The sequence below is a fragment of the Pygocentrus nattereri genome, chromosome 27, assembly GCF_015220715.1.
Source record: "Pygocentrus nattereri isolate fPygNat1 chromosome 27, fPygNat1.pri, whole genome shotgun sequence".
Classification (NCBI taxonomy): Eukaryota; Metazoa; Chordata; class Actinopteri; order Characiformes; family Serrasalmidae; genus Pygocentrus; species Pygocentrus nattereri.
The window spans coordinates 28,435,796-28,458,295 of NC_051237.1; the positions used below are offsets into that span (position 1 = coordinate 28,435,796).

The 22,500-nt window shown below is 43.1% G+C and overlaps 1 protein-coding gene across 1 annotated transcript in view; it reads right to left on the bottom strand.

The window, feature by feature from the left end:
• myo1g (myosin IG) overlaps positions 1–22,500 on the bottom strand; it is a 112,095-nt gene that overhangs the window by 17,826 nt on the left and 71,769 nt on the right. Inside the window, exons 19-21 of the mRNA XM_037535569.1 lie at positions 15,984–16,088; positions 14,223–14,336; positions 8,973–9,130 (exon numbers count right to left, since the gene is read on the bottom strand). Of these exons, the coding sequence (XP_037391466.1) occupies positions 8,973–9,130; positions 14,223–14,336; positions 15,984–16,088 (377 nt within the window). The remainder of the gene's footprint in view (positions 1–8,972; positions 9,131–14,222; positions 14,337–15,983; positions 16,089–22,500) is intronic.

Below are 22,500 nucleotides of genomic sequence, written 5' to 3' on the forward strand. Positions count from 1 at the left end.
GAGTTTATCGACTGGTTGTAAAGTGGAAATCTGATTACTGTCTGACTCACGCAGACCTGGAGTTTTCCAGTCAAGTGCATGTAAACAGTTTTTGAGTTATGGGATGCTTGTTAATGCATCGCGTTTATGTGATGATGTAAAATAAAAGAAATAAATTAATTAATTAAAAAAAAAAAAAAAGCCGCAAACAGAGGTTAAGAGTTGCAATGGCTGTCCGGCACCTACCTCAGTGCCCCGACTCAGGAGCATCCCGGCTTGTGCGACGCTCCATACGCTGAGGAGCTCATTGCACATTGTTTCGTTCAGATTAGCGAGAGTTACTACAGAATATTAGGGGCCTCTTTCGAGTGAATCTCCCTGTATAAAAATGCAATAAACATTAATGTAGTATAACAATGCATTAAAGAAGAGTTTAGCGCCTCTAAAATCTCCCTCACAGACAGTTATTACCTGAATCGACTGCCTGATATTTAAAGCACTATTTTACTATAGTGATAGATATCCCTGCAGGGTGGTCTGAGCTCAAGCTGTCTGTACATGCTGAGGTTTGTTCTTGGCTAAAGCAGAGTGATCAGACTGGCTGGGTGACGTTTGGCCCTGCAAGCGAATCTGCGAGTGCTGAACATGCTCTGTTGTGACATTTCCATGTGAGTGCTGATGTACCCCATGTTTCAACCCAGCCTCCTGCTGCTCTGCCTGTCTGTCCACTCTTTCGATCTTCCTCTCCTCTAATGACCCCCTACCAGCCCTGCTTTACTGCTCTTCCTCTTCAAATTCTGGGCATCTGCCTTCTTCCCTTCAGCTGGTACTGATTTACTGCCAGCCACTTTATTAGAAACCTCTGCCTTGCAGCTGTACAGTTAGTGGCTCAGGGGTGCCCAGTCCTGTTTCTGGAGATCTACAATCTTGAACAGTTTAGATCCAACACACTTTGCAATGTTCAGATGAAGCCCTTCGTTCCCTGGGGGATAACTCCGGGGGTGGGGGGGGTGGCTGTATCTCCAGGACAAGGATTGGGCAGCAGCTCATGTGTTAATACACATCCTCTAACCCTTCCTCAGTGGTCAATTTCCACAGAGCCACATTTGGCTGGACATTTCTGGATGGTGTACCACTCACAACTTAACAAAGTGGCCAGTGAGTGGAAGCACAGGGTAGGTGTTTCTAATAATGTGGCCAGTGAGTGGAAGCACAGGGTAGGTGTTTCTAATAATGTGGCCGGTGAGTGGAAGCACAGGGTAGGTGTTTCTAATAAAGTGGCCAGTTAGTGGAAGTACAAAGTAGGTGTTTCTAATAAAGTGGCCAGGGAGTGGAAGTACAAGGTAGGTGTTTCTAATAAAGTGGCCAGTGAGTGGAAGCACAGGGTAGGTGTTTCTAATAAAGTGGCCAGTGAGTGGAAGCAACATAGCAGAAATATATTGCAACCTGATAGCTCCTCCAAAACATCAAAGTTGCTGTAGAAGAACCAGAAACATATCCAATCAACTGAGTGTGTTTCAGCAAGGATGAGAAGTGAGGAGAGTGAGCTCTGAGTGCGTCACAAACCTGCTTACGAACATACGCACTCACAGACCTTCACACCAACAACAGCACACTGACACATCTATTTTCTTCTGAGAGTTTTTGAGCTATGAAAGATCAGAAAAGGGCAACATTCACTCTGGCGTTTAGAGCAGCCTCTCATCCACTTTCTAAGAAACAAAGATACAGGGAATTACAACAACGTCTCCATGCATTTTCACTAATACAGTGATGTAGAAGAGAAGAGAAGAGGACAGAAGAGATGAGAAGAGAAGAGAAGAGAAGAGAAGAGAAGAGAAGAGAAGAGAAGAGAAGAGAAGAGATAAGTGGAAGTTATTTGTAGAAGCTCTGGTGCTCTGACATTTGGACCAACCTAAAAAGTGGGCTGAGATTAGATTCTGGGGAGGAGAAGCCATCAGTGATCTGGGTCACTGCTCCACACACTGACTTTCAACTGCTGTTTTTCTCACAGCTTTTCTTCCTCAGGTTTATAAATACGCTTACAGAGCGTTAGCCAGCTGCTGATCTTCAACATGGTTATACTTTTTCAACTACTGAAGCCTTCCAAGATGTTTAATTAAGTTTGAAGGAATATTTATCTGTGTTAAGCAGTAAACATTATTCTATACACTGTTTACCCTCAGCAAGGGATGTTGGTAGTGGGGGGCTGAGGGGGTGCCGCCCCAGATTTCATGATTGTTTAACTACAACTGCTGGACATCCTAAAAAAATTTATAAATAAAACACGTGAACTTCTGTGAGTTCAACTGAGAGTGAGGAGCTCGGCCATCCGGGAGGAGCTCGGAGTAGAGCCACTACTCCTCGGCCATCCGGGAGGAGCTCGGAGTAGAGCCACTACTCCTCCACAAGGAGTAGTGGCTCTACTCCGAGCTCCTTCCGGATGGCCGAGCTCCTCACTCTCCTTGCACGGCGTACTGCGACAAGACCCTGGGGTCGTCCTAGGACCCGCTGGAGGGATGATTGGATGATAACTCTAAGTTGGCCTGGGAGCAGCTTGGGGTTCCTGGGAATGAGCTGGAGGAAGTTGTGGGGGAACAGGGTCGTCTGGGATTCTCTGCTCTCCCAACTGCTACCGTGACCACATCTGGACTGAGCGATTAACGAAGATGATGATATATATATATATATCCAACAATAATGAATACTGGAAATATGATATTATACTTAGAAATGGTCCAAAAACGTCCTGGAATAAAATTGAATGAACGCATAAAGACGTATTTCTCTTTCTTCCTAATTCAGAGATGTGGAATCTTTACATTTATACCTATATGTACAAATATAACTATACTACTGTGAATACAATGCACAAACAGACAAAACTTAAAGCGGCAGGACAGCTGGAGTTTGGGGGAGTGGTGGTGGGGGGGGGCGCAGGGGGATTGGGGTAGTCTCAAAATCCTCCTCACAATCCTTCAGTCTAAAACTACAAAAACACAGAAACTCCACACAGCACCCCCATCAGCAAATCAACTCACTGAACACTCGCCCAGCTGCCTCAGCAGATGGTCAGAGAGGGACATAAACACACACACACACACACACACACACACTGATCAATACATGTAGCCCAGGTGAGAGGGCACAGTCAAAGTGACCTCAGTAATAGAGGAAGAAAGGAGGAGTACTTTAAAATGAATGAATGAATAGAGGGAAAGAGAATGAAAGAGTAGAAAATCTCATTCTGAGCACTGGAGCCGGCCTTGTATTATGACCTGAGTGAAATTCCGATTGTGTGGTTTTCTGATAACTGAATATCAGCTGATATATATATATATATCAGAAAGGACCCTGGTCGCCTGCCCGGGGAATCGAACCCAGACCCTTTTTGCTGTGAGGTGACAGCGCCACCCATGGCGCCCAAACAAAAAGCAGAATAACCTTATTGTTCAAACCATCATTATAGAGTTGAATCTAATAGCCGTCCTGAACACAGTGGTCTGTATGTAATCAGAGACACTAACCCTGAACGCCTGTGTGCCACAAGTAACACAGGCAGAGAAAGAGGCTGCGCTCACATTACCAGGCTGAAGAGGCACAAGTCCGATCTTTAGCCCTAACGTGACTCGGATCTGGTGTTTTCAGGGCTGTGTGGACACAAATCTGATCTGTTCAAATCTGATCTGAGCCACTTTCATACATGGTCTTAGATCCTTATCAGGATCCGATACGTATCTGATTCGTGGCCGTGTGACTTTAATGAGATGCTCAGATTGGAATTCATGTGCTTTTTTTTTTTCACTGCGTGTGTCATCATTCAGCGTTACCATGGCAACAGCGCTGAACAGACGTTAAAGCCTGTAAACGGTGGAAAAGCAGCTCATCTCACCTTTTCCTCCTCCGTCTGGCTCTAATAATGAAGCTGAGAGCCGATCAGAGTTAATGATCTTCTCAGCGAAGCTCGTTCTGCTCGTTAGTTTGTGCTGATGATGCAGCGATTCAGTCACGTGACGTCACTGAGTAGGAGGAGCTCATGAGGGTCAGTTCAGGAGCCGGTTCATCACATTAATGACCGGTTTGAGTCTCTTACCTAAACTAGATTGAACCATCATATGAGAAAGATCAGATTTGAGCAATGATGCATGTAATATGAAGAGAAGAGAAGAGAAGAGAAGAGAAGAGAAGAGAACAGAAGAGAACAGAAGAGAAGAGAAGAGAAGAGAAGAGAAGAGAACAGAAGAGAACAGAAGAGAAGAGAAGAGAAGAGAAGAGAACAGAAGAGAAGAGAAGAGAAGAGAAGAGAACAGAAGAGAAGAGAAGAGAAGAGAAGAGAAGAGAAGAGAAGACCACAGGCAGGTCTACAGAGTCACTGCTTTGCATTACCTATGAAGGAATATTCATATGTGAATCATGCAGTGAGAAATGCTGACCTTGGCTTTCTTAGTTTGTAGCATATTGACTGTTATGAATGTCACATTTAAGATAAAAGCTTTTAGCAGTTTTTGTATTTTTACAGTTACAAGCTACTGTGATTATCTCAGTGTAAAGGATAAATAATAAATGACAGAAAAAAATGAAGATGAAAACACACAGGGGTGTGTGTGTGTGTGTGTGTGTGTGTGTGTGTGTGTGTAGAGTTTAAGGTGGCCTGGAGTTCAGTGTGTAACTCCTGGTCTGAAAACAAGTCCCACTCCACTTCTAAAACTCAAATAAAACGCAGAAACTCTCTTAAATATGATAAATGGTTCATTTTGAATTACCCAGAGTTCTTAGTGGGACTGAGGACAACTGCTGAACGACCCCTGCAGGACCACGCGTGTGTATTGTCATCTGATCCAGCCAAACTGCACCCCCCACCCCCCAGTCTTCATTTTGACAATGCGTACAGGGGTCAAGACCCCAGCCGTCCCAGCCATTCACCCACAGATGGTGGCACAACAGAGCTGAGGAGGACGTGGAGGAAAAGTGATTACACACACATTCACTAACTCCTAAACTCCTCACATCTGCTGCACCAACACACTGACTGCTGTCAGCCGGGGGGACTGGGTTCACTGTCAGAGAGAGGCAATAAATAAATGCCACAACATCAGTATTCAGATCTGCAGAACTGGATGTGATCTATTTTATTTTATTTATTTTTGCATTTATTTGCATTTATATTTGACAGCAATAGCCACTTGATAATATTTGATTAGTTTTAATTTTTTAAAACAGTTTGCTGAACACATTTTTAGAGCCTAAGCGCGTGAATAAAAGCCAATTTGGTTTAATTTGGAATATGAAGCTCTGCAAGGCAGTGTTTAGGTAAGGCTACTGGAAACTGGAAGCAGCCAACCAAATCGTTAGACATGTCTTTTTTTATCTGCTTTCTTGATGGTCTTATGTGCCGTGATGTGAGACTAAAAACATTAGCAACAAATATATATGTGATGAGGAAGGTGAGTACTTCTTAAGCAATGAATAACTGCATGGATGATAGAGATTTACTCCAGAATCACACTGTGAACAAGAACAACTGCCTAGTAACCACATAAACTTCACAGTCAGACTCAACACTCGACTCAACAAAGCCAATTCACTTTGATGGGGATCCACTTCTGGTAGCGATTAATTTAGCTTCAGTCAGTATGTATCAGAAGAGCCGGATGAAATTAGAGAAAAAGCAAGAGAAAAAAAACTTTTTAAGACACGCTGCACTTGTAAAGGCAAGGCAAGTATATGTGAAAATTGACAGGCATGTCCTTTTGAGACCCACCTCTATTGTAAGTGGAGGTCGTTCTTAAAGCTTCACCCATCATTTGTGCTCTGTTGGCTCCATAAAGGCACACAGTGCTTGGACCCCGGTAATTGCCACTTTCAGTGTATTTTGTTGACAGTCATTTTGCTCTCATAGTGTTTACAGTTAATAACAGTTCCTAACAGAAATCAACATGTTCAACAACAACTTTAAAGGCAGACTAAATAGAAGCTGATGGTCCGGGTTATGAACAATGCTAATTTACATGCATTAACCTTTTAGGCCCATTGATTTGTAGAAAGAAATCTGAATATGCAAAAATTAGATGCCACTTATGAAACATTTCTTTTAACGTGTCAGCAAAATTATGTTAGATGCAACTGGCAATTAAAAATTAAGCACTACATACACTGTTCAGCAGCACTGCTGTGTCTGATCCACTCAGACCAGCACAACACACACTAACACACCACCATCATGTCAGTGTTACTGCAGTGCTTGCAAACCCAAACAGAAAACATGCTTATTTAAATTAAAGACATTTAGAAATGCTGGGAGTCCCCAAACTTTTGATGGGTAAGTGTCTGTGTGTCTGAAACAGTTTTTTTTTGTTGTTGTTGTTGGTTTTTTTTTTTTTTGGATTTCACACAAACATCAAATCACTGTAACAAAAAATATGTGAAATATACAGACAGTTATGTTTACAAATGCTCAACAGCCTCTATCCCTCTGTACTCCGGGACCGATTTAGGACTGTAAATGTCTTGGATTTCCCATCTTTTGGGGATAAACGAAGTCTGCCCAGCTCTAGAGATTAAAGTCTAAAACTGCAGCCTTATCCCAATCTGTGACCAACTAATCATCCTAATATGCATCTAATACCCTTCCCCACCGACTCGCAGAGCTAAGGCTTATTTATCTGAAACTAATTAATTAAACTTCATTACAGCCGAGCTTCAGATGTGTCTCTTTTACCAGACCATGCTAAGTACAGTTATGTGGTAAAAACATTATCTGCACTTTTCTCCCCGTTTTTATTGTTTCACTCAAACATATTGGATGAACTGATTTTCAACCTCCAAAGAGTTCCTTGGCTGTATCTGTAAAGTGCAGTGTAGCTTGTGCTCTGAGCACATAGATCTAAAGCTCAAACTGGACTACTGCACTGGCCTGAGCTTCTCAAAAGCTTTGGAAGTGGCTTTTTTAAAACAATAGTGTATATATATATATATATACACTGCTCATTAAAATAAAGGGAACACTTTGAACTCAATATAACTCCAAGTAAATCAAACTCCTGTGAAATCAAACTGTCCACTTAGGAAGCAACACTGACAATCAGTTTCACAGCTGTTGTGCAAATGGAACAGACAACAGGTGGAAATTACTGGCGATTAGCAAGACACACTCAATAAAGGAGTGGTTCTGCAGGTGGGACCACAGACCACTTCTCAGTACCTTTCTGCTTTCTGGCTGATGTTTTGGTCACTTTTGAATGTTGGTGGTCTTTCACACTCGTGGTAGCAGGAGACGGACTCTACAACCCACACAAGAGGCTCAGGTAGTGCAGCTCATCCAGGATGGCACGTCAATGCGAGCTGTGGTAAGAAGGTTTCCTGTGTCTGTCAGCGTAGTGTCCAGAGGCTGGAGGCGCTACCAGGAGACAGGCCAGTACACCAGGAGACGTGGAGGAGGCCGTAGGAGGGCAACAACCCAGCAGCAGGACCGCTACCTCCGCCTTTGAGCAAGGAGGAGCAGGAGGAGCTGCCAGAGCCCTGCAGAATGACCTCCAGCAGGCCACAAACGTGCAGACGTGACAGAGACGCCATGGAGAGCGATCTGCTGCCTGCAACATCCTTCAGCATGACCGGTTTGGCAGTGGGTCAGTAATGGTGTGGGGTGGCATTTCTTTGGAGGGCCGCTCAGCCCTCCATGTGCTCTCCAGAGGTAGCCTGACTGCCATTAGGTACCGAGATGAGATCCTCAGACCCCTTGTGAGACCATATGCTGGTGCGGTTGGCCCTGGGCTCCTCCTAATGCAGGACAGTGCTAGACCTCATGTGGCTGGAGTGTGTCAGCAGTTCCTGCAAGATGAAGGCATTGAAGCTATGGACCGGCCCGCCCGTTCCCCAGACCTGAATCCGATTGAGCACATCTGGGACATCATGTCTCGCTCCATCCACCAACGCCACGTCGCACCACAGACTGTCCAGGAGTTGGCGGATGCTTTAGTCCAGGTCTGGGAGGAGATCCCTCAGGAGACCATCCGCCACCTCATCAGGAGCTGCCCAGGCATTGTAGGGAGGTCATACAGGCACGTGGAGGCCACACACAACACTGAGCCTCATTTTGACTTGTTTTAAGGACATCACATCAAAGTTGGATCAGCCTGTCGTGTGTTTTTCCACTTTAATTCTGTGTGTGACTCCAAATCCAGGAGTCCACTGGTTAATAAGTTTGATTTCCATTGATGATTTTTGTGATTTTGTTGTCGGCACATTCAACTTTGTACAGGACAAAGTCTTCAAGAGAATATTTCATTCATTCAGATCTAGGATGAGTTATTGGAGTGTTCCCTTTATTTTTTTGAGCAGTGTATATGTATGTATACACACACACACACACACACACATATATATATATATATATATATATATATATAGATGCCCTGTGATTGGCGACCTGTCCAGCATGTATCCTGCCCTTCTCTCAATAAAAGCTGGGACCCCTCATGACCAAATAGGAGAAGCTGCTTAGAAGGTGTGTGTGTGTGTGTGTGTGTGTGTAGGTTGTAGACATGACCCATGGTTCCCATCACCACCACAGTAAAAAAATCTGAGTCTAAGTTGTTTCTGTAACAAATAATTTCACTTTCTTTTGATTGAATCATTTAGAAATTCTGAAAATTTGCTGGGCTTCCCCTGGGCTTAATATTTCACATGCGGTCAAGTTCAATTAAACAGGAGTAATTACGCTCTCTTACTAATGACCCATGCAGATGGTCAGTATGGACGACAGTATTTCTGACAGTATTGTCAGAAAACCATATCGTGACGTGATTATAACACAGTGGGATCTTGAATTCCACGCTCACGCTGGTGAAGCTGGCGTAATGAAAGAGTTTCAGCAGGTTCTCTAGCAGGTTGATGCTTTAAAATCATGGGGTGCTTGGCCTGGTTCCCGGAGGGATCAGACACGTTCCGACCTGTGAGTGTAATCATCAGCTAGGGTGTTTTATGAATGAACTCACCGTGTGAAGTGGTCACACAGCGTCCCCACCAGCTCCCCCACACGGTCCTGCTTTGGCCCCAGCTGACCACTCTGTAGGTACACTAGTACGTCTTCCTGAGACACAGTGTGTAGCACCACCATCTGATCCGTCCCGCTTGATACGCTCAAACTGGTTACCTAAGGCAAAAAGAACAGGGTTAAGTTTGTAGACACCTGATCGTCCAGCATTTCTTCTGTAATCAAGGGAATTAATATTAACATAAATATATCTGCATTAATAATTCTCCAGTTTGTTTTATATAATTTACCTATAGCTGACCTGGGGTTATTATACAGCATGGGATTAATATAAATGCTGTTATTTCTGTCTTTTTATACATATTTTTTACATGTAAGAAAACTTAATACATTACGCAGAGTGAGTTCAGTTACTATTAAGCCTCTTTACTGGAGACAGAGTGGACACACACACACACACACACACACACACACACACACACACACACACACACACTGACCCCATTTCTGCTGGACACACACACACACACACACACAAAGCACTGAGCAAATGTCAGAGACCACACTTAGTTTATTTCATTTCCAGTTAAACCAGCCAAGCTATTCATTTTCAGCATCAACAGAAAACACATATTTAACTGAGGATTATACAGAACAACTATTTTTCATTATTATATTATATTTATATTATTATATATTTATATATATTTAATGAATCCCCTATTTATCGCAGCTTCTGTTTTTTATTCCATTCACTTTCAATTTTCTAAGGAAACCTGCAGGGATGCATTTCCACGCCTCCAAAGTTCAGTCTGAGAAGCTGGTTGATGATTTTCTGAACTAATCAAACCCATTCAGTGGTGCTGAGTGGTCCCACCACTTCAGGGAACACACCTCTATATCATTTCTTCCCATTGTCGCGTAGTGTTACCTCAAGGCAACACAGCCCACAATGACCTCTGCACATATTATTTAAAAAAATGTTTTGATATTTAATAATCAGGTCTATTTTATGAAAGAAAAGTAGAGGGTTAAGTTCAAATTAAACAAATATGCACACGAATTCTTTTCACACACAAACCAGGTTACATAATGCGGCCAGCCATCATCACAAACAGGCTGATTAAAGTGTGTCACGTTATCCTACCGGCTCTGAGCTGACACATCAAGTTCCCTCCACAATAAGCCTGTGTGCTAATCACTCCAGCAGTGCGTCAGGCCGCGGTGCAACGAGATTAATTCAGAACTGACCTGGCAACCGTGGATAAAAACAAAAACAAACAAACAAAAAAAACAAAGCAATATTCCTGTCTGAGCCTGAATAAACCTCGTCAGCGTGGTCTACTTTCCCTCGGACAGCGCAGACGGACAGACGCTCGACTCAGACAGCATCACATGCGCTTTAATACGCTGTTAGAAAATAATGTAGTTCATTCTGCAGTCGTATTGTCCATTAGTGTTCATGCTATTTAAAGATGAGTTTTATAGAGAATGTCACAAATGAACCCTTTAAACTTTAATATTATGTCTAGGTTGGCAGTCGTGGGCTGGAGTTTAGGGAACCAGCCTTGTGACCGGAAGGTCGCCAGTTCGATCCCTTGAGATGACAGTATGTGGCTGAAGTGGCCATAAGCAAGACACCTAACCCCCAACTGCTCCCCGGGTGCTGTGGATAGGGCTGCCCATCACTCTGGGCAAGTGTGTACGCTGCCCCCTAGTGTGCGTGTTCAGTGTGTCTCTGCACGGATGGGTTAAATGTGGAGGTGAAATTTACCCGTTGTGGGGTCACTTTACTTAAACTCAAAGCCTTTCAATTTCACTGCCATGAAAAAGCATCAAAGCTGATGAGTCAGTTTTGAGCACCGATAGAGAAAAAGCCAGTTCTGGCTGTTTGCAAACACCCATGCATTCCAACACTCTGAGCGTGAAAAAGCCCACAAAATCCTCAGGCCTTTCTGTTGCATCCTGATGGTTTTGTCATTTATTTTTGGCTTTTTCATGGGTTGATGTCACAATTTAAAGGATCCTAATGATTTTAAATGGAGACCAATGGCTGATTTGATTTAAAATTGCATTTGATGCTTTTCCAATGGGATGCAAAGGTATATACGGTATATAAGGTATAAACCATTTTGCCAATTCCCAAAAAAATGCAAAGCATTAGGTTTTAACCCTTTGTCTGGTGTTGATGTGTGTGTTACTCAGTGGTCTGGTTTAACCACCACATTAGTGTTTATTAAATCAACACAGACATAGCAGTTTATGTAAAAATACAAGATGTTTAAAATATCACAAGTGTCCAGCGTAGGGTTCTACTTTAGCAGCTGTAGCCAGTCAGCAGCCTGTCCATGTTGTCCACCCTCACACACACACACACACACACACACACACACACACACACACACACACACACACACACACACACACACACAAACACACAAACAGCAGGCCATGTAGGGGGAGAACAGATTCAGCCCAGCACCACATGTGAAGTATAAATGTGTGGGGGGTGAACAGAGTGAAGCTCTGAAAATGGGTTATTTTATACGTTCCTCACAGAAAATGAGCAAAGACCAAGAGTCTGAGGCTGAAATAATAAACCACATCTTTTCTATTTTTGGTAAACATCTCACAGACCTGAACACCACACGAGGGTTAATCCTAACGGTCTCCTCTCTTTCGACAGGTGAGCTTTCTGTTTATTTTGTTTCCATTATGCCTCTCTCTGTTCCTTCTCTTTTTGAAAAATGAGTTCTCTTCAGAAAATAAGCAGTTTGTGTTTATACAGTTATTCTCATCTCATTATCTGCGTGGCTTTGTTCTTCTAACCATGATGGATTGTTGTGTTTAGATTTACCAGTTCAGTCTGTCTCTGTCACACAGTTAAATAGTGAATGTCCTGCATTGGGTTTCCCACTGGAACGGTCTAAAGTCGCCCAGTGCTTGTGATGCTGGGACCAAAGTTTGGCTGTTATTGGTGCATTATTGGTGATATTTTCCATACAATACAGAAGATCAATAATGACCTAGTTTATTCGCCAGTCAGTCAAGCTCTAAACAGTATCATACAGAGTCAGAAACCACATAATCAAGTATATTATAGATCCCGAGCCACTCCACACAGTGTGTGTTGATGTAGCACAGGGCTGACTGGTGCAGTGTAAGCTTCCGGTACTTCTCAGCTACATGACCCTTGTAGCCCCAGCGCTAAAACTAAAGTAGCAGTTCAGACCCCAAACGCGTCTCGACTGATTAACTACATTTTTTAGGGTAACCGTTTAATTTTTCTCCACTGTATCACTTTAACGTGAGAAAGATATGAGTGTAATAGATGTAGAAGAGCAGACGGAGGAGAATAAAGAGGATAAAGCACTGAAGCAAATATTGCAGTGTGTCTAAACTGCAGCCGTCCCTCTGTTTCTGCTGCAGAGAGATCTGATCCTGTTAGAGCTGGAGATGCGTGAAGCACACATCCATACACCCTAAAACCGTGTGTGTGTGTGTGTGTGTGTGCGCTTTTGTACATTATATACTCTGTAGAACCTACAGAGTTTTATACTCAGGTATAACAGTTACGATTTAAAGGACCAATAAAACATTTCATATCCATCAATAATTATTTTAAATGAAAAGTGTAAAACCACTTGCTATATCAAACCATACACCAATGTGTGTGTGTGTGTGTGTGTGTGTGTGTGTGTATGCTGTATATAGCTGTTGGAAAAAATGTCCAAATTGATAACTTTACAGGAGAAGAAAATAACTTACTTTACTTTTAATGTAAGTCAATGGAACCAGAATTTTTCCCAAGTCATTTTCGGATATTTCTTTTAGTCCATTCATCATGAAATTTATATACAATATAAAGAACAACAGGTACTTTCAAATTATGTCAAAAACTGAAAAACGTCAAAAATTGAGATATGAGGTTTTCTTCCAACAACAACAACAATATATATATATATAGAGGTCAATACCCTGTGTCCTGACACTGTATAAAACCCAACGTCTATGTGCAACCGTGCGAGGGGGCTCAGACTGTCGGTGCCACAGTGTGACCAAATCCCTCCTGCACAATGTAGCTCCATTCTGCTCACGGGGCTAAAAGAATGTAGGTCAGACACCTCACAAACACAGCCCCGGTGGTTCGGTTCACACAGACACAGACGGATGGACATGCGGCCTGTCCAGGCGGAGTGACCCTATTAAACCATGCAGAAACTCTGCTGTTCCACTCTGTCAGTGAGTGTATATACGAGTGTGTGTGTTCCATCAGGTGAGATCAGGTTGGTCCTACATCCGCTCTAATGCAGGCAATGTGACCTACAGCTAAAAGAGAAGGACGAGTTACAGGCCCAGCGTGGGACATGAATTCATCTGCATGCATTTGCGTTGTATGCAGTGTGTACTTTTCGGTTTGTTTTCATGCATTTGTAGGACAAATGGTGCCCTGACTATGTGGGAAAACTACAGAAAAAAGTGCTGAAGTGCTTCAGATCAAAGCTCCCCAGTTCACACAGTTAAAAATCCACTGTCTTTGTGAAAAACAGCACATTAACATTAATTTGAATATTCAGTCTACAGCAGTTTATCCCCGCCCATTCACAATGAAGTTATAAGGAGTGTTTTAGTCTGGGCTGCTTTTTGAATGAGGCACAACCAGGACTCATTTACATATATCAGTCATACATCAGTCTAAAAGGCCAGTAACAAAAATGGCCTGTTTAATTCTACGGGATAAAGAGAGGTTGGAAAATGGTCTTAGAAAATGAAAAATCACCATTTTTAGCACATAAAACCCGACAAATGTTAAAATGTGAAAAAATAAAACAAGAAATTTTGCAGCACAAAACCTAATTAGTAAAACCACAGGATAAGATTAGGACTAGGCTTAGAAAAGGCTTAGCCTCTACTCTTCTAGGAAGGCTTTACATGAGATGTTGGAACATTGCTGTGAGGATATGATTGAGCATTAGTAAGGTCAGGTACTGATGTTGGATGGTCGATGCTGGATCACTCATACTCAAGCTCTATCACTCCACAGCCCCATGCTGGGGGGCTTTATACCCCTCTAGCCCACACTTCTCATTGAGCATGGTGACCTTCCAGCTATTCCAGAGCATCTCATTCTACTGGTCAGTTCTTTTCTATGGAGATTATATTAGTTGCACGATCGAACGGCTGAAGGGCTGTGTGGATATTTTTAGACGTGCAGTGCAGGTACATATACACAGGTCTGTGTTGTACTCACAGTTTCTATAGGTATCCGCTTCTGCACCTTGAAGTGTTTCTTCGGCTCTAGTCTGTAGATGTGTTTGTCTGTGATGAGCAGAGCTCTGTCCTTTGTGTTATTGAACCAGTTCAGCTAGAGGGAGAGAGAGAGACAGAGAGAGAGAGAGAGAGAGAGAGAGAGAGAGAGAGAGAGAGAGAGAGAGAGAGACAGAGAGAGAGACAGAGAGAGAGATAGAGAGAGAGAGAGAGAGAGAGAGACAGAGAGAGAGAGAGAGAGAGAGAGACAGAGAGAGAGAGAGAGAGAGAGAGAGAGAGAGAGACAGAGAGAGAGAGAGAGAGAGAGAGATAGAGACAGAGAGAGAGAGAGAGAGAGAGAGAGAGAGAGAGAGAGAGAGAGAGACAGAGAGAGAGAGAGAGAGACAGAGAGAGAGAGAGAGAGAGAGAGAGAGAGAGAGAGAGAGAGAGAGAGAGACAGAGAGAGAGAGAGAGAGAGAGAGAGAGAGAGAGAGATTTATTAGACTTATTTGTTCCCACACTGCTGCATTTCTGTAATGAATTATAGTTATTATAATTAAATATAGTTTCTAACTAAATCTTTCTGTAATTGAATTTGATCATGTCATTTGATAACCCCACCACGAGGCTTTGCTAGTATTGTAACCACATTAGTATAAAAACGTTAATATGCTAAACATAATAAAGCCAAATGAACTGAGAGAGAGCAAGAACAGAAAAGAGAAACAGAAAGTGTGAGGTGAAGACAGAGAGGAGGAGTGAGAGAAGCAGAGAGAGCGGGGGAGATGTGCTGGGAGTCACAGGACCTGCAGGTGTTACTCAGAACTCCATGGAGGGAAGTTCTAAATTAAATTTACAAAGTACTGAAATACTAATACTAAAAAATACCAATAAAAAAGTACTGAAATACTAATACTAAAAAATACCAATAAAAAAGTACTGAAATACTAATACTAATATATAGTAATCAATGGTTTTAAATTGACCTCTAATGTGAACAAATTAGATACTTGACTAGCCAAAAGAAACGTATGGTAACATGACCCTAACCCTAACAGCCTAGAGCAGGGGTCAGCAACCCAAATATTCAGAAGAGCCATTTCGTCCATCCAACAAAAATCAAACCACTTTGGGAGCCACAACATTTTATGTTCATTTTACCTTCTTGGCTGTAAATCTGTCTCAGTATGTGCTGATGTACTAGTATAGGATAAAAATATCTAAACGTAAACACAGACTTATTCTGCTTTAAAGAGGTCAGAAAAATGGAAATATAAAAATTAATGATGACTATTTTTGGTACATAAATTACTGGACCTTTATATGTTGACCTTTAAAAGGACAATGTAGGTTATGTAACAGAGAGAGAGAGAGAGAGAGAGAGAGAGAGAGAGAGAGAGAGAGAGACTTTGGGAGTACAGAATTAGTGAAAGTGAAAGAGGGAAAGTGAGAAAATGAGCGAGTGAGAGAGAAAGGCTGAGGAAGAGAGACAGTGTGAAAGTACAACACACAAAGAACACAAAAGAGAAGGACAGAGAGAAAGTGAGAACGTGAAAGAGGATGAAGTCTGTACATTTGCTAAATTAGTTATCTTGGTGAGGGAGAGAGTGAGAGCGAGAGAGAGAGAGCGAGAGAGCGAGAGAGAGAGAGAGAGAGAGAGAGAGAGAGAGAGAGAGAGAGAGAGAGAGAGCGAGAGAGAGAGAGAGCGAGAGAGTGAGAGCGAGAGAGAGAGCGAGAGAGAGAGAGAGAGAGAGAGCTTTTCTACCATTCTAACGAATCCAGAGAAGAGGACCTGGCTGTACTGGTCTTTGTTCTTCAGCTCTTTGGTGATTCGCACAAAGTTGGAGCTGGTTAAAGGACAGTCTCTGGCCTGCAAACAAAAACAAATACAATGCCCTTACATACTGCACTGATCAAAAGTCTGAGATTTAACTCCCAGTAAAAACAATCATTATGTACACATTAAGATTAGATGTAGATAATCCATTTACATAAAGAAGGACAAAGTCAAAAGAAAAGAAGTGAGAAAGCAGTGTTTCAAAAACGGATTAAGCTGCAGAGAAAATGGGCCTCCTAACAACCACCTGGAAGACCTGGTAGACACTAGAATGAGATAAACAGCACTGAAAGCTTTGATCTCTGAGAGAGAGGAGAAGATCAAGCTGCTTCAGATCTGAAAACATCCACAGGTGTTTCTGTGCTCATTCACTTGTACTCAACCTCACAGAAATGCTCCGGTATCATCATCCGATACCAGTGGATACCGTGTGACGTAAGCCAAACAACTCAAGCGGTCAGTGAAGGAGGTTCTGCTCACACAGAGAAGTGTTACTGACTCTATGGCAGTTGGACACAAAGTCGCTGGTCACTTTAAACATTCCACCTTGGCAAATTCCCACCTGGAACACACACCATCATAACCACCTCCCTAATACGGGTGGACACACACAGGCCAACAAAACAGAGGAGAAAAAGTCAACATTTGGTACTGAAGTCCATCTGTGCCAACTACAGCTTAACCAGCCGGTCAAAAGACTCCAACGAGACGAAAACCTCCTGAAGTGAGCTCCTTAGATGCGCTAGCCTCAGATGTGATTCACGCTCTCACTGTGAGACTGTTGTTAAAAGAGACAGATGAAGATCAAAACTATGAAATGTACTTTACTTACAGATATACAGAAACGCTTTTCTGACATAAAAACACTTCTCCAGCAGCGCTACTTGATCAAAGATGACTAATGTAGCATAGCTAGCTAATGCACATCATTTGAAACCAGCTACATTTGAATAATTTAACTATTATGGTACACTGCACTTATTTACACTCGCAACTACTTAACCCTACGTAGCTTGCTCAGTATTGTATTTGGTATTGAGGAGTGCTAAAAAACTGTACATGTGCTCATTCTGAAAAAAATAACACAAACAAACTAGAATTTTTGGCCTTAATAATTTATCATTATTAATATTAGCAGTCTTACATAATTATTTACACAGTGACATAACTGGTCCTACTGGCCATACTGGACATACTGGCCCTTTATTCTAATTCTTTAAGTATAACCAATATCAAAACATTATAAAAATATAATGAATGCTTTTTCTTTGTGCAAATATATTTTTGTCAATTTAAAATGATAATTATAATATCTCCACTTCTATTTATAAACGCAAATATGGCATGGATCAAAGATCTGAATCTTCTCCACTGGTCTAAATGAACTACAAGCCAGAAATAATTATAGGAAATGTTAGAAGAGGCATTTCAAAGCGTATATGCCATTGGGGAGGATTAAAGAATGTGGCTTTACTGCTACATGAATATGCATACTGCACGGGTTTAACTCGCTATATGAACATCTGACTCACTGAGGGCACCTGACAGCTTCAAAGCAGCCCTGATTCATCTGTCTCGATCAACGTAACCTGAGGTGACAGGAGAGATGAAATATTTCACATTATGAAAGCTTCATGCATTGGAGAAAGTAAAAATAAGTTCCTCAGCAGGGAATGAACTCAACTAGGACATTTTTTTGCTAATTTTAGTGCACAAATTATATTTATTTTAACATATAAAAACAATAAATAAATAAAAAATAAATATAATCCTTATATAATCCTTATTAATGAACCAGGATGCATGTTACCACCATGATATTTGCTGTTAACATCAAAGTAAATCTGATTGTGTGTGTTATGAATCCAACCCTTTACCTATTTTACCTTTTCATGCTCTTTTTGCTTTTATTTATATAACGCAAATTTAAATGCATTTGTTTAGGAAACATGCTTGAGACCTCAGGCAAGCTCAGAGAATATATGGACCCAAGGAAACTTCAAATATCAGACGTGGTTAATATACTGCAAGGGGTATCACAATTGCAATATTAAGCAACACAGTAAAAACATAGTATTTTCTCCATATGACAGTTTCTTAACTTATTAACATACGTATCCTTGAAATAGTGATTTTACTGAGCACCAGATCAGAACAGAAACAGATGACAGTTCTGTTCACTCACTATTAGATCCTGAATGAGCTCAGGATTTAAAGCCAGCCAGAATACTAAGCTAAAAAAGTGAGGATACTGAATAGGAACACCTGTGTTAAGTAATATATATGAACCAAGTAAACTCGATGGATATTTTTCTGAGTTCAAAAAATACCTCTGACCACACTAATAGAGCAGGAATGTAGCTACTCTTTCAACTCTACACACTACCGCGTCTAAAACTGCTGCTGAAGGTGTGAAACACATCCTCAAGGACGCTCTTTCAATAGGCCTCTATTCACACTCCTGCAGAGGGAATTAGACAGAGCGAAGAGGCTTTACGTCAATCCAGCCGTTAACATGAGTGAGAACACGAGACCAGGAGCTGAAACAGGCCCAGCGGAGTTCACGTTTCAGCAGCGTTTTGTGAAAACACCATGACGTGAGAAAAAGGTTGAGGGGTTTTTCACATGAAGGCCTCCATAAATACAGCAAGATTCAAAAGTTTGGGCACCGCTGACTCTGTGTGTGCTTTTCACAAGCTTAAAGGCATTTTGATCTAAAACATAATGGCTCAAATTCTTGTAATTAGCTTATTAGGTGAATATAAGTAGTGACATTAAAGTTCCTGGGACCTGGCAGGGCTTATTTGATGGTTCCCCACTGTCATAGCTACCCAACTACCAAACTAAATCGATCTATTCTGAAGTTCCAGGATGCAGGGATAATGCATGGGAGCGTCTGAAATGAAGAGAATAAAGCGTTTACAGAAGCTTGTGTTAAGCAGGAGACGGTGACCAGGCTCAACCGCATGTCATTAAGGAGCTTCCTGGCTACAGCTGTGGATCCTAACAGCTAGATGTGAGTCAGCTGCCCTAAACAAGCCCCTTTATGCATTCAACTACACACGGTCATTGGATCAATTCCAGTAATGAGTCGTGAATAAGATCTATTAACCCACTGACCCGGTCACCAAAAGTCACGTGGACGACAACACTGGTCATTTTCCTGGTTAAATGAGTTTAGCTAAAGGTTAAGGACAGCAAGGAAGTGTCGTTAGACCAGTTTCACTATGTTTACTCAGAAAATGGGTACACTACAATGTTTTACATCAGCACAAACGGTGTCAAAAGTAAGACAACTAAAATATTCAGATTGTTTTGATGCAGAGTTTTATAGGCGTTTTCTTAAAGATGCACTTCACAGCTTTTCCGTGTGGTTGTACGCAGCTACCCTACTGCAGTGTTACTCTATGTGCCATGGCTGCTTATAATTTTCACCCCATATAAAATATGATCTGTACTGGCTCCTGTTTTCTGTTCCTGTAGCCTGCAAGTTTCTCAGAGAGTAGTTTCACAGAATTAACTGAGCTGGGAAAATAGGCCACAGTGTCCTGAAGGCGGCTGCATCAGTAGTGAGTAGTAAGTAGTGAGAAGCACTCTGCATCTGCAGGGTTTTGACTGAATGTGGATGGAAGGTTTAGTAACCACACAGCTCAGACTTATGGCCAACTTGAGAGAGTCTGGTGGGTTCTGTCACTCAACAGAGCCAAGAATGGTCTACTTTAACATAACATGGCAACAGGGTTTCCTAATTACTACTTTTATAGGGGACAGTGCTCCATAATTACTATTCCTTATGGTAAAATCCATTACAGTGAACAGGAATCTTCCCTAACCACTATTACAGGGACCAGGAATGATTCATAATCAATATCACAGGGAACAGAAATAGTCCTTAATCACTACTACAGGGAACAGGAATAGTCCTTAATCACTACTACAGGGAACAGGAATAGTCCTTAATCACTATTACAGGGAACAGGAATGGTCCATAATCACTGTTACAGGAAACAGAAATGGTCCATGACCACTACTACAGGGAACAGGAATGGTCCATAATCACTATTACAGGGAACAGGAATGGTCCATAATCACTATTACAGGGAACAGGAATGGTCCATAATCACTGTTACAGGGAACAGAAATGGTCCATGACCACTACTACAGGGAACAGGAATGGTCCATAATCACTATTACAGGGAACAGGAATGGTCCATAATCACTACTACAGGGAACAGGAATGGTCCATAATCACTGTTACAGGGAACAGAAATGGTCCATGACCACTACTACAGGGAACAGGAATGGTCCATAATCACTATTACAGGGAACAGGAATGGTCCATAATCACTATTACAGGGAACAGGAATGGTCCATAATCACTGTTACAGGGAACAGAAATGGTCCATGACCACTACTACAGGGAACAGGAATGGTCCATAATCACTATTACAGGGAACAGGAATGGTCCATAATCACTACTACAGGGAACAGGAATAGTCCTTAATCACTACTACAGGGAACAGGAATAGTCCTTAATCACTACTACAGGGAACAGGAATAGTCCTTAATCACTACTACAGGGAACAGGAATAGTCCTTAATCACTATTACAGGGAACAGGAATGGTCCATAATCACTGTTACAGGGAACAGAAATGGTCCATGACCACTACTACAGGGAACAGGAATGGTCCATAATCACTATTACAGGGAACAGGAATGGTCCATAATCACTATTACAGGGAACAGGAATGGTCCATAATCACTATTACAGGGAACAGGAATGGTCCATAATCACTGTTACAGGGAACAGAAATGGTCTCTAATCACTAAACAGGGAACAGAAGTAGTTCCTAATCACTATTACAGTGTTCCCTGTAATAGTGAATAGGGGTCTTTATTTACTATTATATGGAACAAAAATGGTCCATAATTACTGTCACAGGGAACACTATTATGAGGAACAGAAATGGTCCCTAACCACTTTCCTCTATAATATAAACTTTCCCTAATCTTTATATTATTGGGATCAGAAATGGACCCTAATCGCCATTTTTGGGGAAACTATTACAGGGAACAGGAACAGTCACTAATCGCTATCCCCCAAATCAAGAGTACTTTACTAAACTTTATTTTAGGGCACAGAAAGGATTCTTAATCACCGTTTACTATAAAGTTTGGAGCCCATCAGAGGAACTGAGTGGTAGTGGAGTGTGAGTGGAGTGTGAGAGGACTGGGAGCGGAGTGTGAGCGGAGTGTAAGCGGACTGGGAGTGGAGTGTGAGTGGATTGTGAGAGGACTGGGAGCGGAGTGTGAGAGGACTGGGAGCGGAGTGGGAGTGGAGTGTGAGAGGACTGGGAGCGGACTGGGAGCGGAGTGGAAGCGGCGTGTGAGAGGACTGGGAGTGGAGTGTGAGAGGACTGGGAGCGGACTGGGAGTGGAGTGTGAGAGGACTGGGAGCGGACTGGGAGCGGAGTGGGAGTGGAGTGTGAGAGGACTGGGAGCGGAGTGGAAGCGGCGTGTGAGAGGACTGGGAGTGGAGTGTGAGAGGACTGGGAGCGGACTGGGAGTGGAGTGTGAGAGGACTGGGAGCGGACTGGGAGCGGAGTGGGAGTGGAGTGTGAGAGGACTGGGAGCGGACTGGGAGCGGAGTGGGAGTGGAGTGTGAGAGGACTGGGAGTGGAGTGTGAGAGGACTGGGAGCGGAGTGTGAGAGGACTGGGAGCGGAGTGGGAGTGGAGTGTGAGAGGACTGGGAGCGGACTGGGAGCGGAGTGGGAGTGGAGTGTGAGAGGACTGGGAGCGGACTGGGAGCGGAGTGGAAGCGGCGTGTGAGAGGACTGGGAGTGGAGTGTGAGAGGACTGGGAGCGGACTGGGAGTGGAGTGTGAGAGGACTGGGAGCGGACTGGGAGCGGAGTGGGAATGGAGTGTGAGAGGACTGGGAGCGGACTGGGAGCGGAGTGGGAGTGGAGTGTGAGAGGACTGGGAGCAGAGTGGGAGTGGAGTGTGAGAGGACTGGGAGCGGACTGGGAGCGGAGTGGGAGTGGAGTGTGAGAGGACTGGGAGCGGAGTGGGAGTGGAGTGTGAGAGGACTGGGTGCGGACTGGGAGCGGAGAGGAAGTGGAGTGTGAGAGGTCTGGGAGCGGAGTGTGAGAGGACTGGGAGAGGACTGGGAGCGGAGTGGGAGTGGAGTGTGAGAGGACTGGGAGCGGAGTGGGAGTGGAGTGTGAGAGGACTGGGAGAGGACTGGGAGCGGAGTGGGAGTGGAGTGTGAGAGGACTGGGAGCGGAGTGGGAGTGGAGTGTGAGAGGACTGGGAGAGGACTGGGAGCGGAGTGGGAGTGGAGTGTGAGAGGACTGGGAGCGGACTGGGAGCGGAGTGGGAGTGGAGTGTGAGAGGACTGGGAGTGGAGTGTGAGAGGACTGGGAGCGGAGTGTGAGAGGACTGG